The following is a 26,073-nucleotide window of genomic DNA, read 5'->3' as shown; positions in this document are numbered from 1 at the left end:
ACTGACACCGCAACCATGACTTCTGATCCCTTGCAAAGGCCATCAAACATACTTCTACCTCTTTCTCATCCAAATGGCACCAACTTATACCTAAAGATAGTTGACCTCCTACATGATTCTTCTCTAACTTGCATAGATAAGGCAAATCTCCTACCCTACCAAAAACAGCGTATCATATCTTCTGTGTTCTTTTGGCAAAAAAAGATGTCAGAACACTGACATTTACTTAGTCTTTTCTGACATAAACCTGGTCACTAGCACAACCTTAAAAAATCACCTCCTACCCTCCTCAAAACAGTGTATCATATCTTCTGTGGTCTTTTGGTAAAAAATACATCAGAATGGTGGTCTTTAAATAGCCTAGATGCAAAAAGGTGTTCTGGTCTCGATAGTATCGCCTTAGTTGTATGCAAAAGTTTTGTTCCAGAAATAACACCTGTTTTGTGTCATCTCTACACTGTTTTATGTTCAGCTAGCACTTATCTCAATATGTGGAAGCAAGCATATATCCAACTATTAAAAAAAAAAAAAAAAAAAAAAAAAAAAAAAAAAAAAAAAAAAAAAAAAATTGGTTGTTGGGGAATAGGTATGCCTTCAAATTGCTGACCCATCCCACCGTTTTATATTTTGGAAAGGAGTGATCCATCACTCCTCTCCAAAATATGGAGGTCATCAACAGTGTCAAGTGGGTGGATGACTTCCTCTCTCTCTCTGTCTTTTTTTTTTTTTTTAACTACCTAGAGGTTCACCAGTTAATCAGTGACCATCATCATGGATTTTACTACTTTAGTTCCATGCCAGACATCTTAGCCTACATCACACACCACTGGTCAATGGTTTAGAGATGCATGTGTTGTGTTGCTCTTGACATTTCCAGAGCTTCTAATGATGCCTACTCAGTAAATTGCATCCTTTGGTCTGTCTTCTGCCCTCTGTTATTGGATAGCCAGTGTTCTCTTTGGTTCACTGTGTGTGTGTCATGGTGGATGGCTTCCTCTCTTTGAGCTTCTCCAATGCAGAACTCAATGTTTTGTTCTGTTGTTGCCTGTTCTCTTTCTCCTATACATAAATGACCTACTTTCATTGATTAATAATCCTGTAGGTAATAGTGCACTCCATTCCTTCTGCTTGCTAAACAAACTATAGCACACAAACATTCAAGCTTTAATGTTTGAAAGCTTTCTGAAATCTGAAAGCTTTAAACACTGCTCTTCATATTATTCATTAGGGAAAAGAATAACCTAAGTACTACCGAAATGCAGTCTTACCTTTCTCACCAAAAGAATCTTATTGAGCTCACCTCACCTTGCCTTACCTTAAGGAATACAGAGATCACCAGACAGTATCAGATCTCTCCTTGGACTGACATTTACTTAGTCTTTTCTGACATAAACCTGGTCACTAGTCCAGTCTTAAAAAAAAAAAAATTAGGCATTCTTTTCTGCTCGAGACACTAGTTTTCACCTATCTAGCCATTAACTCTATACAAATTCCAAATTTATCCAACCTTCAATACTGTTGATTAAGTTTGGAATGGTGCACAAAACCTCCCTAAAAATGCTTGATGCTGTTAGAGAGTGATTCAGCTGATACACATAGATCTTGCTCGCTGATTTACTTCAATCACTGTCTCATGGATAGTGTTTCAGCTCTGGCTTTTTTGCAGGTATACTTCCATGCATGCTTCTTCACTGAACTGGCATCCATCATTCCTCCAGCTTTCCATTGTATTGTAAACATGAGCAGCACTGCTCAACCTCCTGTTATTATCCAGCTGCAAATGCACTGAACCTGATTCCCATCTTTTGTTTTATTCCATCTGTCTCTATTCTAGGGAACAAATTTCTTCACAAAGTGTTTCCTAACTACAACTTCTAGCTTTTAAAGATAAAATGTCAGTAGGTTCCTTCTGAACCCACTGACGTTTGCATTTTTTAAATTAAGTTTATTACTTAAAATGAGTAATATTTTACTTAGATATCCTGTAGCATTATTACAGTAGGAAGGTCAGTTACATTCAAAAGATTAAAGAATGAAATGAGTTACATATAAGTGATTAAATTGTTGCCGAATACAGTGCAAGAGAAACATCATTATAATTTAGAGGAAACAACTATCTTATAGTTAGGAGTTGAATTATAAATCTGAATAATTACTCTTGTGTACCTCTTAAATTCGGCAGTTGAGGATTATTCCTTTCCACAGTTTTGTAAAGGCCATGTGTCTATGTAATTACTTATCCTCTTTATGCTGTGATTGTTAAAGCTGCTAAGTCAATATAGTTATTATAGTATTCAAGCTGACAATGACTAAGGTCTTCATTTTCTTTGAATAATCATTCATATGTAAAGTAGTTTCAGTGGAGCCTCTGTTATGTCATATTTACTTACTTTCAGGAAATGTAGTCCATATGTATTTCCTGCAGGTCTCTGACCTAGATCAAATTGTGAGAGATGACATAAGCAGGGGATATAATATACTGTAGGGTGCAGTGGAAGCAGTTTGTCCTTGACTAAAGGCAAGAAAGAAGAAAGTTTTTGCAACATCTTAAAATGTATGTAAATTAAATTTTCTTGAAACTTCATTTATTCTGAGATGCCTTTTATATATGATCAAAATTCCCTTTTCTTCTGTTGTGCATCTATTGTTTCAGATGGCAAGTGAGTAATTTTAAATGGAATTTAGGCGTGATAGCTATATTAAGTAATTTATTAAAGTTGTTATTTCACTAGTGGTACCAACCAGGATCATTAGAGCCAAAACATTGGAAATGTCAGAAGCAATTAAATGCTTCTGACATTTCCAATACTGCACATATTATATAATGTGAGGAAATAGTTGGAAGTGCAAAATGATGACAATCAAGGGCAGAATATTAAATGTTAAAAAGAATGGCTTCATCTGTATTCCTGTATTAGGAAAGTAGTTTGCATATAATATAAATATTTGAAGTTTTATTTTTAATATCAAGTTTTTTTTATTAACTTTGCTTTTTCTTTCTGACATCATCATCAAGCTTGTCAAGGATATAAGCCTAGAGTGGCCTATTCCAGCTTTAGAAGTCATCGTTGAATCTTTTAAGAGGACGTCTTGGTTTTCTTTTTCCTAGTGATTTCTAATTTAAGGCTTGTTTTGGTAATCTTTCTATTTTCATTCTTTCAACATGTTCCATCCATTTATGTTTATATTTTTTAATTTTTTCTGTTTTAGCTCTATCTAACTTTTGGAGACTGAGTGGGCAATTCAATCTCCACTGGTACCCAATCAGAGATAGCTGGCCCAAGGCTATCACTAATTAAGTGTCACACAGTGAAGAGATGGCTCAACAAGTGCTGCCATCTCGTGGTCCCTAACCTTAAAACAATATATTTAATGTGTGAAATAGTGTGGGTTCTATGGTTGATTTTCTTGAGTTTATGGGACGAAAAACCTGAGTTTTCAGGAGAAAAAAACCTGCTTGCCCATGTCAGAGATTTACTAACTTGGGAACCAGGTCAAAAAAAGGCTTAGAAAAATTTCCTCTAGTCACCTACTAGATTTGAAACCAAGTCTTCCTTTGTGCAGTCAAGCATCATGATGTTCAAACGACACATCCACTGAGCTACACAGGCTCTTTTAATTTCTTTCATAATTTCTTCATTTCTTTTCTTTATAGCATAACTTTCACAATTATATGATTTTTAACTGTCTTCTTCTGAAAATGCTGGTGGTTATTACCTGATTTAGGTAGCAAATCTATATTCCATTTAAAAAAGTACTCAATATTTCAAATAGGCAAGTTTTGAGATTCTTTGGTCAGGAAACAAGTGGGAATATATGACACAAAAATATCTGACACCTGTACCAGCATGCCTTAATCATAATATTTAAGGTATTATGGCAATAATTCAGTGCAGAGTAACATTAAAATTGTCATTAAATTGGCCTTTTTATCCTTCATAATAGAATAACTGTCACTTTTTTTTTTTTATGCACAAAAAAATTTCTTATTCCACTGAAATGTTTATTAGAGTGTCCTGTTCTTTGTTTATTTGTTTTCGTTAGATGTGCTGGAACATGCCGTTATGAAAGACGTGGGGGATTGTGTTCAATCAGCCTAAGTCAACCACTTCTTCAGTTTCGTCCTCGTCGAGACTTAGTTGAAACTCTTCTTGTAAGTAAAAGATCAGTAATAAATATCAATCATGGTAAAATAAATTTTTGACTGACCAGTTTTCAGTATTGTGCAGTAAACTAAAAGTTATTTATTTTATCAAATTCCCTGACACCTTTATTTTGAATCATTTGGCATGCTTTAGGAGTGTCAGTGAAATTCAGCTTTAACTTCTTCAAAAGCTCCTAGCAGATAACCAGTGTGATAACTGAAATCAAATTGGTGTAAGTCATACCTGTTTTCTCATTATTTAGAACAAAAGTCTCATGCTAGAGTTATAAAGTTTGAAATCTAAGTCCAGTGAGGTTATGTTTGCATGTCATCATGTGTTTCAATTAAGCACTTTACGTTAGGATAAATTTAAGCTGGAAGTCTATAGAAGATCACAGGATCTCAAAGGAGAAATGGCATGTTTTTTTTTTTCATCCTAAATGGAGAAGAAAAATTGCTTGTATGAAAACTAGTCTCTCATTCCTTCCTTCCTTCCTTCCTTTCCCATATATATATATATATATCATCAAATTACTGATATGTATCCCCAAGTGGTGTACAGGATATTATGATAGTACTACATGAAGAACTTACATCATTACTAACTTCCTATCAACAATTTCCTCCAAATCAATCTGTTATCTGTCAAGACTCCAATTATCAGATCTCATATTTCTGTCTTCTAATGCACTTTTTACTGTATCAATCCACCTATATCATAGTTGTCCTCTGTTTTTTTTTTTCTTGCTAACCTGGCAGAGAACACTTGTTTTGCTAATCTTTCCTCTCCCATTCTGTTTAAGTGACCATATCACCTGAGATTAGCTCTGCTAACACATTCCTGGATGCTAACAATGTCAAGTTCTTTCCTAATATCCTCATGATGCCATATGTTCATGCCACTAATCTTTCTCAGGATTCTCATCTGCAGTTCCTAGTCTTTGGTCAAGTGTTTTATTTCTAACCCAGCTCTCAGATCCATAAGTTAAAATTTGTTTGAACACTGTCTTGTATACAATGATTTAGTGTTTTGACTAATTTCTCTCTTATTGCATATAAATTTATTCAGTTGACTTTCTACCATACCATGTTTGTTGATTCTGTTGTCTATTTCCATATTTCATTTACTTTCTTCACAAAAAATTGTGCTTAAGTAGCTGAAATGTTCTGTTGGTTCTCCATTCACGATGCAGTGTTGATATTTTCAATGTTTCTGCCTATTTTCATTGTCTTTGTCTCATTATTGTGATTTTTATGCCAAATTTATTACAATTATTCAATTTAGTCAGGGAATCTTGCAGACTTGTACTGGATTTACTTAAAAGTATAACATGCTCATGAAGTAAAGAGCTGAGATTATCATCTCTCTAATTTTGATATCAGGTTTAATACTGCTTTCCTTCATAATGTGATCCATATAGATAATGAATAACAGAGGGGGAGATAATGTACATCCTTGTCTGAAACCAGATTTAACATCAAGCCATCTTCCTGTACTTTGTTCAATTCTAACTGCTGACATACAACTTAAATAAAGACTAAGTATTGTTTGATATAATGCTTCATTGACACCATATTACTGTAGAGTTTTGAATAGCTACTCTCTTGACACCTTGTCATATGCCTTTTCCAGATATACAATACTTAAATACACGTTTGTTATATTCCCATGATTTCTCAACTATTTGTTGTAAAGTGAAAATCTGATTCTGACAACCTCTATTTGACCTGAATTCAGCTTGTTCTTCACCAAGCTTCCCTTCCATAATCCTTCTCAACTGTTTCTCAAGTATACTTGCATGAATCTTACCAGGAACACTCAGTAGAAAAATACCTGTGTAATTCTCATATTCGGTTTTATTTCTCTTTTGTATATGGGTACTATGAGAGCTCTACTCCAATCATCTGGAATTCAACCCTCTGTCCAGGTCTTTTGAACTATGCAGTGTAGCCACTGCAAGATTTTTATACTTCCATAATTGAGCATTTCTGATCAAATTTGACCTCCCCCCTGCTGCCTTTCCACAATTGAGGCTTTTAATGGCTTTTTCTTCCTTCAAGAGTATAGTATGCATTCTTGATTGCCTGCCTGTTGAGTGTTTTTTTTTTTTTTTTTGCCATTATGCTGTCACTGCTTGTTTCATTTAGCAATTTTTCAAAGTAATTACTCCATACATCAAGGATATCTTTTTCTCCAGTTTTCATGTCATCTTTATATCTGATTCCTTCTACAGCACTCTTGCCTCCATTTCTAAGCTTTTTCAACAACCTCCAGAATATTTTGCTACTTCCTGATATTTATTTTCTATGTTCTTGCCAAAGTCTTCTTGTCAAACTATGTTCTTGTCAAACTAGATAAGCAAAAGTCATGACTTTTGCTTATCTAGTTTTTCATAGTGTTTTTTTAGCTTTTTTACATTTGTCTCTGTATTCTCTCAGAGCACAAGCTGACTTATTTGCCAGGAACTTTTGATATGCTTTCTTTTTTTCCTTCACTACCTCTTCAACTTCCTGTGTCCACCATGGAGTTGTGATTTTTGTATCCTTGTAGACAACCTCACCACATGCCTCTCTGGCTGAATTAATCAATGTTTTCTTTAGGGCTTGCCACTGAAACTTCAAGGTTTGGTTCCTATTCTCAAACTCTTATTTTTTCTTGAATAGTGTTTGTGTATTGTAGTCTGCAGTTCACATCTGAGAGCTGTTCAACTTTTATCCACTTTAAAACTTTCTTACATATCCTGTTTTCAATATGAAATTCATGTGGAACATTGTGTTAGTAATAACCAGTCCATGTCCTGAGCTGAAATCCAACAGGTATTTCTCCAAATTTACCCAAAATATTTCTGTATATCTGACAGTCATTTCCTTCTCTGCTATTTAGATCCCCAACCAGGACCACCTTTTCCTTTTTCATTGTCTGAGTTGTTTTCTCTAAAGCCTCAAAAAAATTCTTCCATTTCTACATTAGTAGAACCTTCTGTGGGACTATAGACACAAAAAAGTCTCACTGTCAAGTGCCCCACTCTGATATTTGCTCACATCACTCTACTTGATATTGCCTGCCATTCAAGAAGATTAGCCTCGTATTTAGTGTTGAATACTATAGTACTCCTTCTTTTCCCTGATTGTTCTTGCCATTTTGTATTTATTGCTTAGAACGATCTCACCAGTTTTTCTTTTTTGTTTCAGTCACCCATATTATGTTGATCTGGTACTTATCCAATTCTTTTGCTAGTTCCATTTCTTTACCATTCAGATTTCTTATGTTCATAGTACTGTTCTTGAACTCTGGGGATATTGAGTTGGCATGTGTTGCAGGATTTGTTCCAGTAGCTGACTTTTCACTGTTTGCCCTGGTTCTCTGGCAAAAACAACAGGGGCCTTGTTTAACCAGGTGATGCCCCAGCTGGCATGAAATTCTGTTATGTTGTACCATCATTTGAAATATTGGTTTAACCCAAGAAGAATGCAATTTGGTTGGCTAAAGCCCAAATTGCTAGCCCATCCTCGTTCGTTCAGTATCCAGGTAGATACTAAACAGGGTGCACCACAAGAAGGTGAGGAGTGGGCGTTAGATCAGAAGCTGTGGTTGGTTCTCCACTTTTTTTTAAAGGCTTATGGAGATCTCCTCTCAGTTATACAGCTTTGACCCTTAGGCACCCCTGAATACACACACACACACAATTTATGGAGATATATATTATCTACACACTTGAGAGGATGCAAAACCTATAGCACATTGTGTGGAGTTAGTGGTCAAGTAGAAAGAAGGAACCTGTGGACAAGTAAAGGTTTTAGTTCTTATTAGGAAACTGAATGGGAGAGACTGTTCAAAGAACAGAGATAGATAGAAATGAAGGAAGAGGATGCAAAGTTGATCCAATATGTTTGGAGCTGGACAGTGATTGGATGGTGGCCAGTGTTTACAGGCTTGAGGGAAAGTGGAGGAATGGCACCATCTACTTCAGTGGAGCAGCACATGAAAATATCTGTATATATATATATATATATATATATTATAAGGTAAGTAGTTGAGTTTATTGATAGTGAATGAATTTGAGGAGAGGTTTGATAGATATTGTGTGTATGACAGTTAGTGTGGGTCTTTCACAGTGAATCTTATGACTTTATAGAGATATCTGTATAATAATAATAATAATGTGGTAGATTACTTGCTCGAAATGGGCACTTTGTCTTTCAAGACAGGTTTTGTAGCACATGCGAAGTTTCTCTTTCATCTTGGAGAACAGGGGTTGGGACATCTGCTTCACATATCATGTGATTAGGGAGAAGAATGAAATCTGTTAATGTTTCTTAAAGAATTTTATCCCTTAGTTCATCAAGGTTTGAAGACAGGTCATGGTGGAATATCATTCCTTCAACAGACCCCAAACAAAAGTGATGTGAGATCAGTAAAACGTGAAGGGTGCGGGTGAACCTCGAAATCAGCCTTACAGGGAAGTGTTGTCCTGTTGGAATACCTGTGCACAAAATGGAAGGTTTTTTGCACTACACATCATGAAAATCCTGGGTGAATGGAACCACTCTTTTCAATAAAGTAGGGTCAAATCATACCATTGCCAGGAAACCGCACACCATGTGGTGACTTTCTGTTGTGAAGATGTTTCTCTTGAACAAATTCAGGTCTCGAGAAACCAAGAAACCTGTAGGCTCGTCCGTTTACATGACCACTTAGATGGAAATGCTTCGTCTGAGAACCAGACATTATGGAGGAAGGACAGACCTTCATAGACATTGGCCAGCACGTGTGTGTGGAGATATTCCTGCTGCAGCATAATCCATTGCTGTTAAACACTGACCCATCTGAATGCTGTATAAAAAGGCACCCAGCTCTTTAAGGATTCTCTGTAGTGACCACTTCAGTATCCCAAGTTTTACCACTGTTCAGCATTGACTGATTCTCATTTGTGTTAACAAATGAGAATCATGGGCATTTGTGGTCTCCCTAAATGCACTTTGCATTATGGTAGAATACTCCTGGTACGTCGGAACCTCTCAGTTAAGGCAATGATGACACTGTTGCTTGGGCATGTTTATGGAAACAATGAACAAACTGCTCACAAACATGTTGTAGGCTTGGACCATTTGCTCCATAAAAACAAAAATAATACGCAACAATAAACATATTTTCTTCCAATGTCAACACCATTATTATTATTATTATTATTGTTGTTGTTGTTCCGGGCAACTCCAAGGAGTCGACAGACTCATCGAGGGAGGCCCTAACATCATGTCAAGAACAACTATTCGACATTCACACAGTATCTATCATACCTTGCCTTGAACTCATTCATGGTCGTAGCACCCACAACAGACTCTGGAAGCTTATTCCACTCATTCACTACTCTCCAAGTAAAAAACCTAGCTCTAACACCCTTGTCAACCATGCTCTTGCCCAGCTTCCATTCATGGCCCCCTAGTCCTCCCACCACCAGTCATATTTTCAAAAATATCTTCTGGATCCATTGCTATAGCTAAATGTAATGCCATAAACTCTACATGTGCTCTTCTGTTAATGTGCATGCAGTCAAACGGCATATCTCATAAAGGGGAATGTTGAAGTTCAGTACTGTTTTTTTTTCATGTCATACTGTATTTGAATTTAAATAATTACCTTTTTAATAAAGAAAAGAAATGAAAACAATCATTTTATTGAGGTTTGGACTGTTATTATGGGCTTCACGACTTTCTTTATATAATCTTTCAAGAAGAAAATAACTTTTATGTAGGACTTTAGTTTTCTTCAAATGAATTCCCTTCGTCTAGTGGATAAGACTTGACTAGCTAAACCAGACTTATCAGATTCTTAAAATATTCTCATAATGTTCTTTTAAATGAATCTGAGCAGAACGACCATTGCCCTTAATAAAAAAAACCTCAAGGGTTCCTGTAAACTCCAGGATAAGAGAGTGGAGAATATTTGTCTTTTAAAGAAGCTAGGAAGGAATTTAGTTTTCGAACTGGAGAGAAAGAAACTTGGAGGTCAATCTGTCAAAGAAGTCCTGTAAATTTCTCTGATAGTCCTTTTGACATATGGAATTGAAATTCTAGAAATGTCTTCTCAGAGAGGATTAGAATGAAGGCCATAATCATTAATTATTTTATCAATTATTTTTGTATTATAACCATTAGATGAAAATAGTTCTGATAAATGACACTTCATTATTTAAAAGAGAATCAGTAGAACATAGTTTATGTGCATGGTGAACTAAAGTTTTAATCACACCATATTTTTGATGGAGGTAATGACGAGAAGCAGCATTTATGTTTGCTAGTACAAGTTGGTTTCCTGCATACTGAGAACTATAGACTGCCATTAGGTTGATGCAAAATAAGAAAATAATCCAGTAAAACCAAATTTAATTTTTGGATTTACTGTATTAATTTTTACGAGAAATTCATGAAGTTCAGAGAAGGAAAAATTCCATACAGCAAAAATATCATTAACATATCTGTACCAAATAGATGGTTTAAGAGAAAAAAGATTGAGGATATGATGTTCAAAACGTTCCTTAACATAAATTACTGGAGTAGGAGAAGTAAAAGACCTCATTGCTGTTCCTTCTATTTGCTTGTACAGTTTGTTCGACAACAGACAACCTGAATTTATGACAAACATCCAGCTGGATGTTTGTGAAGAGCAAAATTACATCAAACTGATTAAAAAATCTGTGGGTTGTAAAGATAATCCTGATATTATTTATTTTTGAAATCTTCTGAATTTTAATGAAGAAGGAAGAATTTCCTCTAAATTTGGAGAAATTTGACAGAATATTTTGAGACCAATTATATATTTGGTTTAATCCTTTATCCAAGTGTAAGCAAACAAAGTTTGTGCCTGAAGTATTTTCAGGACTGGGGCAACTCATGGCAAAGGTGGTATAAGTTCTCATCACTTGCCTTAGTATCCCATAATGCAAAGCACATTTTCTTGCCAACATGTATAATGCAATGCATTAAGGGAAGGGTCACTACCCAGACCGGTTTCAAACCTTTATTGAGGTCTCATCAGTGGTAGCCAGACCCAGGGGTGGTGATACTAAGGTGAAAATAATGGAGAAGTCATATTTCCATCTGCCAGTTGCCAAAAGGTGTCACACCTTATTATTAAAATTCTCTGGATTAGAGATAAGTTGATGGAAATTTTTTCACTTGGCTATGCTACCAATTATATATTAGGTTTAATCCTTTATCCAAGTGTAAGCAAACAAAGTTTGTGCCTGAAGTATTTTCAGGACTGGGGCAACTCATGGCAAAAGTGGTATAAGTTCTCATCACTTGCCTTAGTATCCCATAATGCAAAGCACATCTCCTTGCAGACATGTATAATATGATATTTTGAGAGTTTATAGGTCAGACAACCTATACAAATTACATTGTTATTCTCTTAACTAAATTGACTACATGTCTTCAAAAGTCTTTAGCCAGATTAAATAATTACTGTGACAAATTTGGCATTAAAATCAGTTATGCAGATTGACAGAAACGTTAGTTGCATTTCAGTAGAGAGCCTGTATATTTTATCTGATCAGGCACAATTTTTAGTGAAGATGGCAAATAAGATATGAAAATAGATAATTGAATAAACAAGTTTTGTATGGTAGGAATCCAGTTGAATAAAACCATAGAGAAATTATCCAAAAACCAAATTAGAAGTATATTCTATACTTCTAATTGATGTTCAAACTAGATTCAAGGTACAGATCTGAGAGATGAGTTAGAAAGAAAAAAGTTTATCTTTGGGGGACCAAAGATGTGAATTAGGGATATGAACAGATGGCATAAGCAGCATTTTTTTTTTTTTTTTTTAAATTAAGATATTAGAAATACACTTCCTTATTTTTTTAATATTGAAGAATGTCTAAGAAGAGTAATATAAGATAGTATAGTAACTTAAAAAGAATGAGAAGCGAAAGATTAGTAGTATCTCAATAGCCTGTATGACATGATGCATTGTTGAAAGAGAAATGAGTTAATCATAAAACCACTACAGTGTACAAACCATTGCATTCATCCTTCCACACGACCAACTAAAAGTCCAAGTCCATACCAGAAATTGCTCCAGATCACTACAATACAAATTGATTCTTGGGATCAATTTCGATTCAATGGAAAAAAGGTGTAGCATGATTTGTTACTCTACTCTTCCATAGAAATCGATGCTACTTGTTTGTAGAATGTTTCTTTCACTTGGTTAGAAAGTAAATTATACTAGACAGAAATTATATTCATGTTTTAATCCTTTCTCTAAGTGTAGACAAATAAGCTTGCATGTGAAGTATCTTTGCGTCCAGACTACTTGTACAGCAATCCCTCGATTAATGTGCCCCCCCCCCCCCCCAATTAGTGCATTTTCGATTAGTGCGTCATTTTTTTTTCGATACCCAAATTCGATTAGTGCACCTATATACATCTTAAAAATAAATGTTAAAGGTTTTAAAAATTTTAGATCTATACATTTTTTATGGCTAATCATTTTAAAAAATTGCTCACAGGATGAAATAATTTAGTTACCGATTTGAAATATTTTACAAAGTTATTTTTTAATGGCATACTACACTATTTCCACGTACACCGTGTTCCAAATTTACACCCAAAATTTATGTCATCTTTACATAGCATTTTGCTGATCATATCTCGTGCAATTGTTTTCCCTTTTTTATTTTAAATTATTTTTGTAACCTTTAATCATGAGTAAAAGAATTAGTGAGCAAAAAATAGAAGTGAGCAAAAAAATAAAAATGATGGTACAACATGACAAAATTTCATGCCGGCTGGGGCGTCGCCCGGTTAAACAAGTCCCCCGTTGTTTTCGCCAGGGAACCAGGGCGAACAGCGAAAAGTCAGTTACTGGAACAAATCTGAAAACACATCCCAACTAAACATCACTAGAGTTAAAGATTGGTACTATCAACGTAAGAAGCGTGAATGGCAAAGAAATGGAGCTAGCTGAGGAATTAGATAAGTACCATATCGACATAATAGGGGTGACTGAAACAAAAAAGAAAAAAACTGGTGAGATCTTTCTGAGCAATAAATACAAAATGTTATATTCAGGCAATGACAATCAAGGAAAAGGAGTAGCAGCCATAGTATTCAACACAAAATACGAGGCTAATCTTCTTGAATGGCAGTCAGTCTCAAGTACAGTAATGTGGGCAAATATGAGAATGGGGAACTGGACAATGAGACTTATTTGTGCCTATGGTCCCACAGAAGGTTCTACTAAGGTAGAAGTGGAGGAATATTTTGAGGCTTTAGAAAAAGCAACTGACATAATGAAAAAGGAAAAGTTGGTCCTTGTTGGGGATCTAAATAGCAGAGTAGGAAATGATTGTGAGACATACAAAAATATTTTGGGAAAATTTGGTGAAAAGAGCAAAGCTAATAATAATGGCAAATATCTGTTGGATTTCTGCTCAGGACATGGAGTGGTTATTACTAACACCATGTTCCAACATAAAAATGTGCACAAATTCACATGGAGAGAAGAGGCTAGGAATAAGAAAAGTCTCATTGACTATGTTATTAACTGGTAATTAATTTACGGAATTAACAACGCATATAAAGTAAATTAATTAAAGATAACTTTAATGAATCACTTCTATATTTCGACAATGTCACATTGTCATCTTCAGGAACATAAAGATATGGTATGTGCACTACAGGAACTAACAAAGCAAATGAGGCAGAAATTAAGACACTAATTTTGTTCCTAAAGTCCTAATGGTGCCCTCTTGCGGGCTAATTTGGTAGTCTTGGCCGTTGGGCTGAAGTTCTCATAATGAAAGTCTCCCAAATTTGGGGCAGTTTCATGCACCCAAATTTGTTGAGGTTAGGAACGTTTTTTAGAGCTGCTGAAGATTCTTTGAATAATCTTTCGTATTTAAACTTGCTGCGATGGATTATTTTTGTCTTCTTCCAACGAATTTTATGGTGGGTATCTAAGGCATGGTCTGCCAGCCCAGAGCGGCTGTACTGGTGAAACCGGATGTAGTCTTGGTGTTCTGAAATCCTGATATTTGTTGTTCTGCCTGTTTGGCCAAAGTAGGACAATTTGCAGCTGCAAGGGACCTGGTATACACCAGGTAGGTCTAGGGGAAGTGGTTGGTCTTTGGTAGAGCGGATAAGGGATGCCAACTTTTTATATGGTCTGTAACAGGAAGTAAGGTCATATTTCTTGAGGATATTAGTTATTTTTTCAGAGGTGCCCTGGATGTAGGGGATAGTGATAGACTTGGTGTAGTCTTTATTGTTGAGGGGGGGAGGGGGGTTGTGGTTTTCAGGTTTTAGTATTTTTTGGATTTTTTTGGGGTTATAGCCATTGGCTAAGAAAGTGTTGAGGATGTGGTTTAGTTCTATAGTCAGGGCCTTGTCATCTGAGCAGATTAATTTTGCCCTGTTATATAGTGTTTTTATCACCCCATATTGTTGTGAGGGGGGGTGGTGGGATTGCTGGTGAATGTATCTGCCAGTGTGGGTGGGTTTTCTGTAAACAGAGAAAACCAAAGATCCATCAAGCTGGCGGGTGATTAAAGTGTCTAGGAAGGGTAGGGTGTTGTTTTCCTCTTTTTCTAAGGTGAACTGGACTCTGGGATGTTGGTTGTTTAGGTGTGTTAGGAAGGAGTGGAGTGAGTCTGAGCCATGTGGCCAAATAGCAAACACATCATCCACATAACGAAGCCAAATAGTGGGTTTTTGTGGGGCGGAGTTTAAGGCTTTTTCTTCAAATGTCTCCATAAAGAAATTGGCCAAGGGTGGGGAAAGTGGTGAACCCATGGCTGTCCCCTCTATCTGTTTGTAGAACTTTCCTTGCCAAACGAAATAGCCTGAGTTCATTGTGAACTGAAATAGGGCTGAGATATCGGGAGGAAACTTGGCTTGGATGAGCTCAAGGGTTTCTTTGAGTGGGACATTAGTGAATAGGGAGGAGACGTCAAAACTGACCATTATGTCAGTGTGTTGGAGTGTGAGGTTTTCTATACTGGCTTTAAAGTGGGCCGAGTTTTTTATGTATGATGGTGTGTTGCCAGTGTAGTGTGTGAGCGTTTTGGCTAAATGTTTGGCTAATTTATATGTGGGGGAATCAATGCCATCCACTATGGGACGTAATGGCACATTTTGTTTATGTATTTTTGGGAGTCCATATAATCGAGTCCATATAACCATATAATGACATATCATGCACATCGGCAAGAAAGGAATTCGAAAAAATACGTAGTCGGCACATAAAAAAATACGAGAACCTGACCAAGACTTCTACGTCTGTACCCCAGCCACCACTTAACACAGTAGTCAACCTCTCGTCAGCAGTTTTAAAGCCTGAAGCACTCACCGCACTTTCACGTGGTCACAATTTCGCCTTAGCTCCAAAAAGTATTCCTGCTGAAGAAATCATGATTCAAATAGAGCGTGGAATTCGCAACCTGCCTATCCATACCGCCAACAACGTGAGACTGGATGTAGTCGGTGTTCTCACTAAAGCCAAACCTCCAAAATCCAACTTATCCAAAAACGAATATACAGCCCTACAAGAATTAAAAAACAACAAAAAAATAGTAATCACCAAAGCTGATAAGGGAAGCGCCACTGTGGTACTCAATCAAAAAGACTACAAAGGTAAGCTAAATTCTTTAATACGAGACCGTACTACTTACCTCCCCATTGAATATAATCCGACCAGCTCTCAGATTAGAACTATCCACAGACTCCTTAAGAAAGTCACTTCTTGGCCTGTGGAAGTCACCAACAAGCTTAAACCTTATAACTCTAGACCCCCCCCGATTATATGGACTCCCAAAAATACATAAACAAAATGTGCCATTACGTCCCATAGTGGATGGCATTGATTCCCCCACATATAAATTAGCCAAACATTTAGCCAAAACGCTCACACACTACACTGGCAACACACCATCATACATAAAAAACTCGGCCCACTTTAAAGCCAGTATAGAAAACCTCACACTCCAACACACTGACATAATGGTCAGTTTTGACGTCTCCTCCCTATTCACTAATGTCCCACTCAAAGAAACCCTTGAGCTCATCCAAGCCAAGTTTCCTCCCGATATCTCAGCCCTATTTCAGTTCACAATGAACTCAGGCTATTTCGTTTGGCAAGGAAAGTTCTACAAACAGATAGAGGGGACAGCCATGGGTTCACCACTTTCCCCACCCTTGGCCAATTTCTTTATGGAGACATTTGAAGAAAAAGCCTTAAACTCCGCCCCACAAAAACCCACTATTTGGCTTCGTTATGTGGATGATGTGTTTGCTATTTGGCCACATGGCTCAGACTCACTCCACTCCTTCCTAACACACCTAAACAACCAACATCCCAGAGTCCAGTTCACCTTAGAAAAAGAGGAAAACAACACCCTACCCTTCCTAGACACTTTAATCACCCGCCAGCTTGATGGATCTTTGGTTTTCTCTGTTTACAGAAAACCCACCCACACTGGCAGATACATTCACCAGCAATCCCACCACCCCCCCCTCACAACAATATGGGGTGATAAAAACACTATATAACAGGGCAAAATTAATCTGCTCAGATGACAAGGCCCTGACTATAGAACTAAACCACATCCTCAACACTTTCTTAGCCAATGGCTATAACCCCAAAAAAATCCAAAAAATACTAAAACCTGAAAACCACAACCCCCCTCCCCCCCTCAACAATAAAGACTACACCAAGTCTATCACTATCCCCTACATCCAGGGCACCTCTGAAAAAATAACTAATATCCTCAAGAAATATGACCTTACTTCCTGTTACAGACCATATAAAAAGTTGGCATCCCTTATCCGCTCTACCAAAGACCAACCACTTCCCCTAGACCTACCTGGTGTATACCAGGTCCCTTGCAGCTGCAAATTGTCCTACTTTGGCCAAACAGGCAGAACAACAAATATCAGGATTTCAGAACACCAAGACTACATCCGGTTTCACCAGTACAGCCGCTCTGGGCTGGCAGACCATGCCTTAGATACCCACCATAAAATTCGTTGGAAGAAGACAAAAATAATCCATCGCAGCAAGTTTAAATACGAAAGATTATTCAAAGAATCTTCAGCAGCTCTAAAAAACGTTCCTAACCTCAACAAATTTGGGTGCATGAAACTGCCCCAAATTTGGGAGACTTTCATTATGAGAACTTCAGCCCAACGGCCAAGACTACCAAATTAGCCCGCAAGAGGGCACCATTAGGACTTTAGGAACAAAATTAGTGTCTTAATTTCTGCCTCATTTGCTTTGTTAGTTCCTGTAGTGCACATACCATATCTTTATGTTCCTGAAGATGACAATGTGACATTGTCGAAATATAGAAGTGATTCATTAAAGTTATCTTTAATTAATTTACTTTATATGCGTTGTTAATTCCGTAAATTAATTACCAGTTATGTCTAACCAACGTATAAGTCTTACCACTAGGACTATGTTATTGTTGATAGTGATGTTTTCTCCCTGGTGCAGGACACCAGAGTGTACAGAGGATTTGAAATTGGAAGTGATCACTATTTAGTCTTGAGCAGGATAAAATTGAATTTCATATTGAAAAGAATAACATGTAAGAAAGTTTTAAAGCGAATAAAAGTTGAGCAGCTCTCAGATGTGAACTGTAGACTAAAACACAGAAAGATTATTGAAAAGAAAATGAAAGAGTTTGAGAACAGGAATCAAACCTTTGAGATTCAGTGACAAACTCTGAAGAAAACATTGATTGATTCTGCCAGAGAGGCATGTGGTGAGGTTGTGTGCAAGGATAAAAAAATCAGAACTCCCTGGTGGACACAGGAAGTTAAAGAGGCAGTGAAGGAAAAGAAGAAAGCATATCAAAAGTTCCTGGCAAATAAGTCAGCTTTTACTCTTACAGAATACAGAGACAATTGTAAGAAAGCTAAACAGTGTGTAAAACTAGCTAAACAAAAGTCATGGGAGGACTTTGGCAAGAATATAGAAAATAAATATCAAGAAGGTGGCAAAATATTCTGGAGGTTGTTGAAGAAGCTTAGGAGTGGAGCAAAGAGTGCTGTAAAAGGAGTTAGAGATGATAAAGGTGACATGAAAAAACGAGAAAAAGATATCCTTGAAGTATGGAGTAATTACTTTGAAAAACTGCTAAATGAAACAAGCAGTGATGACAGCACAGTGATAAAAAACACTGACCAGGCATGCAGTCAGGAATACATATCCATACTTGAAGTAGAAAAAGCCATCAAACGCTTGAAATGTGGAAAGGCAGCAGGAGTAGATGATATTCGACCAGAAATGCTGAAGTATGGTGGTATAAAAGTCTTACAGTGGCTGCACTGCATAGTTCAGAAAGCCTGGACAGAGGGACGAATTCCCGATGATTGGAGTAGAGCTCTCATATTACCCATATATAAAAAGGGAAATAAAACTGCATGTGAGAATTACAGAGGTATTTCCCTACTGAGTGTTCCTGGCAAGATCTATGCAAGTATACTTGAGAAACGGTTGAGAAGAATTGTGGAAGAAAAGCTTGGTGAAGAACAAGCTGGATCCAGGCTAAATAGAGGCTGTCAGGATCAGATCTTTACTTTACGACAAATAGTCGAGAAAGCATGGGAATACAACAAAGATCTGTATTTAAGTTTTGTCGATTTGGAAAAGGCATATGACAAGGTGCCAAGAGAGAAGCTATTCAATACGCTGCAGTTATATGGTGTCAATGGGGCATTATATCAAGCAATACTTAGTCTTTATTTGAGTTGTAAGTCAGCAGTTAGAATTGAAGGAAGTACAGGAAGATGGGTTAATGTTAAATCTGGTGTGAGACAAGGATGTACATTATCCCCTCTGTTATTCATTATCTATATGGATCACATTATGAAGGAATGTGGTATTAAACCTGATATCAAAATTGGAGATGTTAATGTCAGCTCTTTGCTTTATGCGGATGATGTTATACTTCTAAATAAATCCGCTACAAGTCTGCAAGATTCTCTGACTAAATTAAATAGCTGTTGTAATAGATATGGTATGAAGGTCAGCAATAAAAAGACAAAGACAATGAAAATAGGCAGAATCATTGAAAATGTCAACTGTGTTGTGAATGGAGTACCTGTGGAACAAGTAAAATATTTCAGCTACTTAGGCATGATTTTTACTGAAGATGGTAAATTAAATATAGAAATAGACAACAGAATCAGCAAAGCTGGTATGGTGGGAAGTCAATTGAATAAATTCATATGGAATAAGAAAGAAATTAGTTGGAACACTAAATTAGCTTATACAAGACAGTGTTCAAACCAGTTTTAACTTATGGATCTGAGAGCTGGGTTAAAAGTAAAACACTTGACCAAAGACTAGATACCACAGATATGAGAGTCCTGAGAAAGATTATAGGTGTGAACAGATGGTATCAATGGCAATATCATATTAAAAATGAGGATATTAGGAAAGAACTTGACATTGTCAGCATCCAGGAATGCATTACCAGAGCTAATCTCAGGTGGTATGGTCACTTAAATAGAATGGGAGAGGAAAGATTAGCAAAACAAGTGTTCTCTGCCAGGTTGGCAGGAAAACGACCCTGAGGAAGACCAAGATATAGGTGGATTGATACGGTACAAAGTGCCTTAGACGATAGAAATATAAGATCTGATAATGTTGGAGTCTTGACCAGTAACAGACTGATTTGGAGGAAAATTGTAGATAGGAAGTTAGTAATGATGTAATTTTTTCATGTAGTACTGTCATATCCTGTACACCCCCTTGAGGGTACATGGCAGGAATTTGATGATGATGAAAAATAGAAGTGTGAAAATGATTTGAAAAGTAATCTGATTGGAAAAAAAAACTTGAATTAATAAAGAAAAATGAACAAGGCAAGTCCAGAGCAAAGATAGGACAAGAACATAAAAATGGGTGAATCGACTGCTGAATACACAGAGAAAGGTAAGGCTGCTTCAAGTTCATCATGCATGCACTCTAAATCAAAGTATTATAATGATGGAATTAGAGAGACTTCTCTTTACTTGGATCAACGATTGTAACCAAAATTGGATCCCACTAAACACTGGCCTTATTAAATCAAAAGCATTGTCTCTTTGTAACCTAGAAAGAAAGGGCTATCAATGATGGAAAAGAAGAAGAATTCCACGTTAGTGCTGAGTGATTTGAGGGTTTCAAAAAGAGAAATAGCCTACATAATATTCTAATCGCAGACGAAACTGCAATTGCAGATAAGGAGATATCCAGAGATTTTGAAGAAAATTGTGTAAGAAGGGAATTATTGTGATCAACAAATATTAATGTCGATGAAACTGGCCTTTTTTTTGGAAGCGAATGCCTTCCAAGACTTTTCTAACCAAATCAGAGAAATCTCAGCCTGGTTATAAAGTCGCAAAGTGGAATGAAATTACTGCTAGCAACATGCGAGCCGTTTGGAAGCACATTCTTGCACATTGTGCAAATGATTTTAGAGGCTTTTCAAATGAATCTAAGTTAATTAAATCTCATTCTGAGAAGTTGAATGATTCCGACCTGCTAAATTTAGATGCACCGCAGGAAGATCCTGAAGAATATGAAGAAAAGTCCAAAGAGGTTTCACAGAAACTATTTGAAAATAGTGTTCATACAATCGCAGTTTTTAAGCAGCAATGCTTAGAGACTGACCCTGGTGAAGAGAGAACCAGTAAAATTTGCACAAGAGGCAATAGGGCCATGCCGTCAGTTGTATGAAAAAAAAGAAACAGAATGCCCACCAAACTACGTTAGCTCAATTCTCTGTTAAGAAGCAGAATAATAAATTTATATTTTGAATATGTTTTATTGTCTTTCACATTCATGGTTTTCCTTTAACTAGGTCCTGAGACATACCCTAATTCTTCTGTAAAAAAAACTTAAGGGTCAAAAAAGATATCTGAGGAACGAATTATGCATTTTCCCATAGGTCACTATATTCCATTAATGCGCCTGTTTTAAAGAACGCATTAGGCGCATTAATCGAGGGATTGCTGTATATAGAAACTGTTGACTTCACATCAGTTGCCTCAGTATTCCATAATACATTATACACACTTCCTTTCAGATGTGTATATTGGTGTTCATTATGGGAAGGGTAACTACCCAGGACTGTTAGACATTTATTAAGGTCTCATTAGTGGAAGCTAGACCCTTGGAGATACCAATGGCTAAACGAATGAAAATCATATTTTTCATATGCAACAAAAAATAATACATATTTTCCTTACCACCCTTCTGAATACTCTTTTGTTCCTTGTCTGAGTGTCACCCTTGCATTTCCATCTGCTGATAATCTCATGCCTAGTTGATTTTGGTGAAATGATGATGATGCATTCATTCATCAGTTTATCAAATGGATAGGCCACTGTCATGTTGGAGGTTTCAAGAGTATTAACAGCACTAAGAAAGGATTAAAAGCTATTTTAATTCTTCCAATTAAATGTTTTGTCTTCCAATTAAAAAAACAATTTTAATGCTTCCAATTAAATGTCTGTCACTGATATTTTCAGAGAGTACAAACTAATACTTGTAACACACACACACACACACACACACACACACACACACACACACACACACACACACACACACACACACACACACACACACAATACTATATGAAACAGATGGATATAACTCTAAAATCCTATCTAGGCAAGGATTAATGTTTCTCAAATTTTGGAAAGTTTCTTGCATCTGCATTTATTTAAATTTAATTTCTGAGTCCTGCTTCAGATTCCAAAAATAGTCTTTCTTTTTTAAATTTATTATGATAGAGCATGGTGGGTTTTTTTTTTTTTTCAGAAGATCCTGCAAGTAGTTTCCAATACATGCAAGACCAGATGGATCATAGTCATGATTGCAGATGTATGTTTTGTGCTCATCTAAACAGCCACCATATGTTTAGATGAGCACAAAACATATATCTGCCTTGATTGGGAAAGAATAATGATCTACCTGTCTGTCCAAAGTATGCCAACTTGCAGGAATAGGGCACTTGATGCACTCCAGACACTGAGAGAGGAGGGAGCTGATCTTTGGTGGAATGGATGAGGGTAGCAAGTTTCTGATGGGACTTAAAAGCTGTGCAGAGGTTGTACTTTTTTTTTAAAGACCTGGCTATTTTTTTGGATTTAACTTAGACATAGAGGATGGTGATGGCATTCTTGAAATCCTTCTAAAGAGATGGCTGAGAATTGGGGAGGGAGGGGAGCAGGATTGATTATTTTTTTAATTCTATAAGAAGTATAGCAATTGGATAGAAACGGTGTTGTGTATATGGAAGAGGGGTTCCACTGAAACAAAGATTGTAGGCTATATTGGTCAGAATTGGGAGGTGGGGGTTTGTGAATGTGTCTGCCAGTGTAAGTGGGTTTTCTGGATACGGCGAAGGAGAGATTACCATTTGGAAGGCATGCCACTAAAAGATCTAGGAAGGGTAAACTATTATTTTTTCCCTTTTCTATTGTAAACTGGATCTTGGATATAGACTGTTGAGGTGACAGAGGGAAAAGTTTAAGGTTTAAGATAAAGTTTGAGGGAAAGCTGAGTTTATGGCTCATTTTTTAAAATTTTCCATGTAAAAATTGGCCAGTGAGGTGAGAGGAGAGAACCCATAGCTAAGGAAAAGAGATCAAGTAACATCAAGCTGACAGCTAAGGAAAAGAGATCTAAGATATCAGAAGGAAAAACTTTTTTTTAAGAGTGGTAAGGTGTCATTCAAGGGAATAAAAGTTTTTAAAGTGGATAGTTTTTTATATAGGATGTGGTATGATGGGAGAAGTAAGAAAGTTTGTTAGCTGTTTGGACAATTTGTAGCATAGGGCATCAGTGGCACCTACTATAGATCTTAGGAGGAGAATTAAGTTTATGGATTTTAGGTAAACTGTATATCAATGCAGGATAGGAACCGAAGGGCTTAAATATATTTTTAATTTTTTTTAGCCTGTGTGTTGGTGGGATTGTAATCTAATGGGATGTAGGTAGAGAGGTCTTGTGATTTGTAAAATGAATATCCATTTTATGATTATATTCCATGGCATTAAGGAAGACTGGCATTACTCTTCTGTGCTCTAGTGATGACATTACTTTTATCTTTTCATAACTTTCTGTTGACCAGTAAATCTATTACTTTTTGTAGGTTAAGATTGGGAAAGAATATTGGCAACATCAAACTGAGTTTTTTTGTTATTATTATTATTAAATGACACCTCCAGGAAATCCACTGACTCATAGAGGGAGGGCACCTACTCTACAATTCTCAGTTTCCACCACTCAATTCACGAGTATCTTTACAGATAATCACAAACAACCATGCCCATAGCAGGATTCGAACTCGCAGCCTTTTGGCTGGAGAGCAGATACGCTAACCACTCAACCAGCCACGCCGGCTGAGTTGTTGGCTATTTCTGGAGCTAAGTGACAGATTCTGTGTTTTATGTTACACATTAGGTCTAGAATTGACACTTTTTTCATATGACAGATGTGGCTGAGGCTTATGTTGCTGATAGCATCTTCGTTGAACCTTTTTGAACACAAGTTCAGTATGGTATGGAGAGACTGAATTTACAGCTGTGATTTAGAAGTGCACAGAATGTTGTACTTTTTATATGCTTATTTTTAAGAATTATTTTTGGGCAGATATTTCTGAAATGTCTGAGAGAATGGACCAATGCTCAGGGTTGAGGATCGCTGAGAGCTCCAATCATAACAAGCTGATGGTGGCATTGGTAATGGTGAGACTGGTGCATGTTACAGCAATCTGTTCTCTCAGCAGTGCAAGACTAGCATATTTGTAGAGGGCTTTTTTTAGAATGGAACCTGATACGTTTCACCAAAGATCAGGTCCCTCCTCTCTCAGTGCCTGGAGTGCATAAACTGCCTTGTTACTGCAAGTTGGCATGCTTTGGACAGATAAGTAGATCACCAATCATCCATTTAGATGAACAGAAAGCATACATCTGCAGTTACGCCTATAGTCAGTCAGGTTTTACCAGTTGTAAAATCTTCTGGAAAAAAAAACATGCTCCATCACAGTACATTTAAAAAAGAAAGACTATTTTTGGAATCTGCAACAGCACTCTGAAATCAATTGAATTTAAATAAATACAGATGCAAGAAACTTTCCAAAATTTGAGAAACATTAATTCTCGGAGATCCCAACTTACAACCAGGCCTCCTACGAAGGGGGAAGGCTGAAAGGTTCTGATAAACACCTAGAACAAAAATGATATTAAAGTAACTGATATAACCACAGCAAAGAACATATCTTAAGAACCCTTTAACCCCCCATGTTTCATCAAATTGTAATAATTTGTTCTTTTTCTTTTAGGATATATAAGAAGACCTCAGTTCCCTCATGGTGATTATCACAACTTTTCAGCACATCCTCTCATACAAATGCCCATAGATGATGGCATCCCATCTAGATAGGACTTTAGAGTCATGGCCATGTGCTTCATTTAGTGGTGTGTTGTCTGTGTGTGTGTGTGTGTGTGTGTGTGTGTGTGTGTGTGTGTGTGTGTGTGTGTGTGTGTACCAGAGGTTGAAATGGTTTTGAACCAAAACGAACCACTGACCACAAGATGCTTTGGCAATGATGCATCAAGTGCTATGGGATAAATCGAAGTAACACTGTTGCTGTGACATAACAGAGAGAAACATTTGGGAATCTGTGGAAATAGCATTAGCTCCTAAACATCAAAATATAAACTTATATAAACTTAAGTATCAACTTGTCTAAATGCATCATAGTCATCATTAGCCAAACAAGTGCACACGAATGCATAAACTTGCACAACATGCTGAACAATGCAAACGAATTGGAAATATTTTAAAAAACATCAGTCTCTTCTATAACAACATAGTTGGTTGTCACATTTATTAGTCTTAACTGTTTGTCATCAGTCTCTTCTATAACAACATAGTTGTTTGTCACATTTATTAGTCTTAACTGTTTGTCTACTAGTTTGTATGTTTACACCTGAAGAAATCCTGTGTAATTAGGATGAAACATGTTAATCAAAAATAGTTGCTACCATCTTATTCTGGTTTTCTACCTTATAAACTCTTATACACGCATACATATACAGTGGCGGATTATCCATTAAGGCAATGAGGCATGTGACTAGAGGCCTCAAGATTTGAGGGTCCCCCCAAGCCAAGACATTTTCCTATAGTGTTTTAAAATAGATTAATGTTTTCAGTAAACATAATAAAAATCTTTATTATTTTAAGCGAAAATTTTTTCGAAACAATTATTACGTTTTAATACGTATTTTGAACAGTGCGCACTATCTACATTTTAAATAATGCTGCAATACCAATGTCGGCAGTAGTTGACAAGCTTCGTATTTTGTATTTTGAACAGCGCGCGTTATCCATGCTTTAAATTAAACCGCATTACCAATGTCGGCACACGGCACTGTTGACAGCTTTGAAGTCATGAAAACTGATTGCATTGCCGAGATAATAATAAGTTTCGCCTTGTTGCTCCTTAACTTCATTTGTTTTTGCATCGTGTAAGAATGAGGTGTTTGTTTCAAAAATAACTTTTTAATGTGACTTTTCGTCTTTTCATTATTTGAATGTAGTGCAAGTAAAAAAAAACTTTGTAAAATTGCAAAAAAAACTGATAAAAAATTATTAAAAAATAATAAAATAAAAAAATAAATAAATAAAAAGTTTTATTATTTCATCATCATCATCATATGTATCAAGGATTTAGGCCTAGTATGGCCTGTTCCGGCCTTAGAAGTCATCGTTTAAGAGGACGTCCTGGTTTTCTTTTTCCTAATGGCTTGTACTTTAAGGCTTGTTTTGGTAATCTTTCTGTTTTCATTCTTTGAATGTGTTCCATCCATCTATGTTTATATTTTTTAATTTTTTCAATTACTGGTTCTTGGTT

General features: G+C 36.5%; 1 protein-coding gene across 2 annotated transcripts in view; it reads left to right on the top strand.

The window, feature by feature from the left end:
• mh (DNA-dependent metalloprotease SPRTN) overlaps positions 1-26,073 on the top strand; it is a 150,298-nt gene that overhangs the window by 38,588 nt on the left and 85,637 nt on the right. For both annotated transcript variants that reach the window (XM_090391530.1, XM_090391529.1), the window contains exon 4: positions 4,045-4,153. In XM_090391530.1, the coding sequence (XP_090247656.1) occupies positions 4,045-4,153 (109 nt within the window). The remainder of the gene's footprint in view (positions 1-4,044; positions 4,154-26,073) is intronic.

This window comes from Typopeltis vanoorti, chromosome 4 (genome assembly GCF_054136105.1).
Source record: "Typopeltis vanoorti isolate ZY-2024b chromosome 4, IOZ_Tvanoo_1.0, whole genome shotgun sequence".
NCBI classification, from domain to species: domain Eukaryota; kingdom Metazoa; phylum Arthropoda; class Arachnida; order Uropygi; family Thelyphonidae; genus Typopeltis; species Typopeltis vanoorti.
The sequence above is the reverse complement of the archived record's forward strand: the minus strand, read 5'-3'. Positions and strand labels throughout refer to the sequence as shown.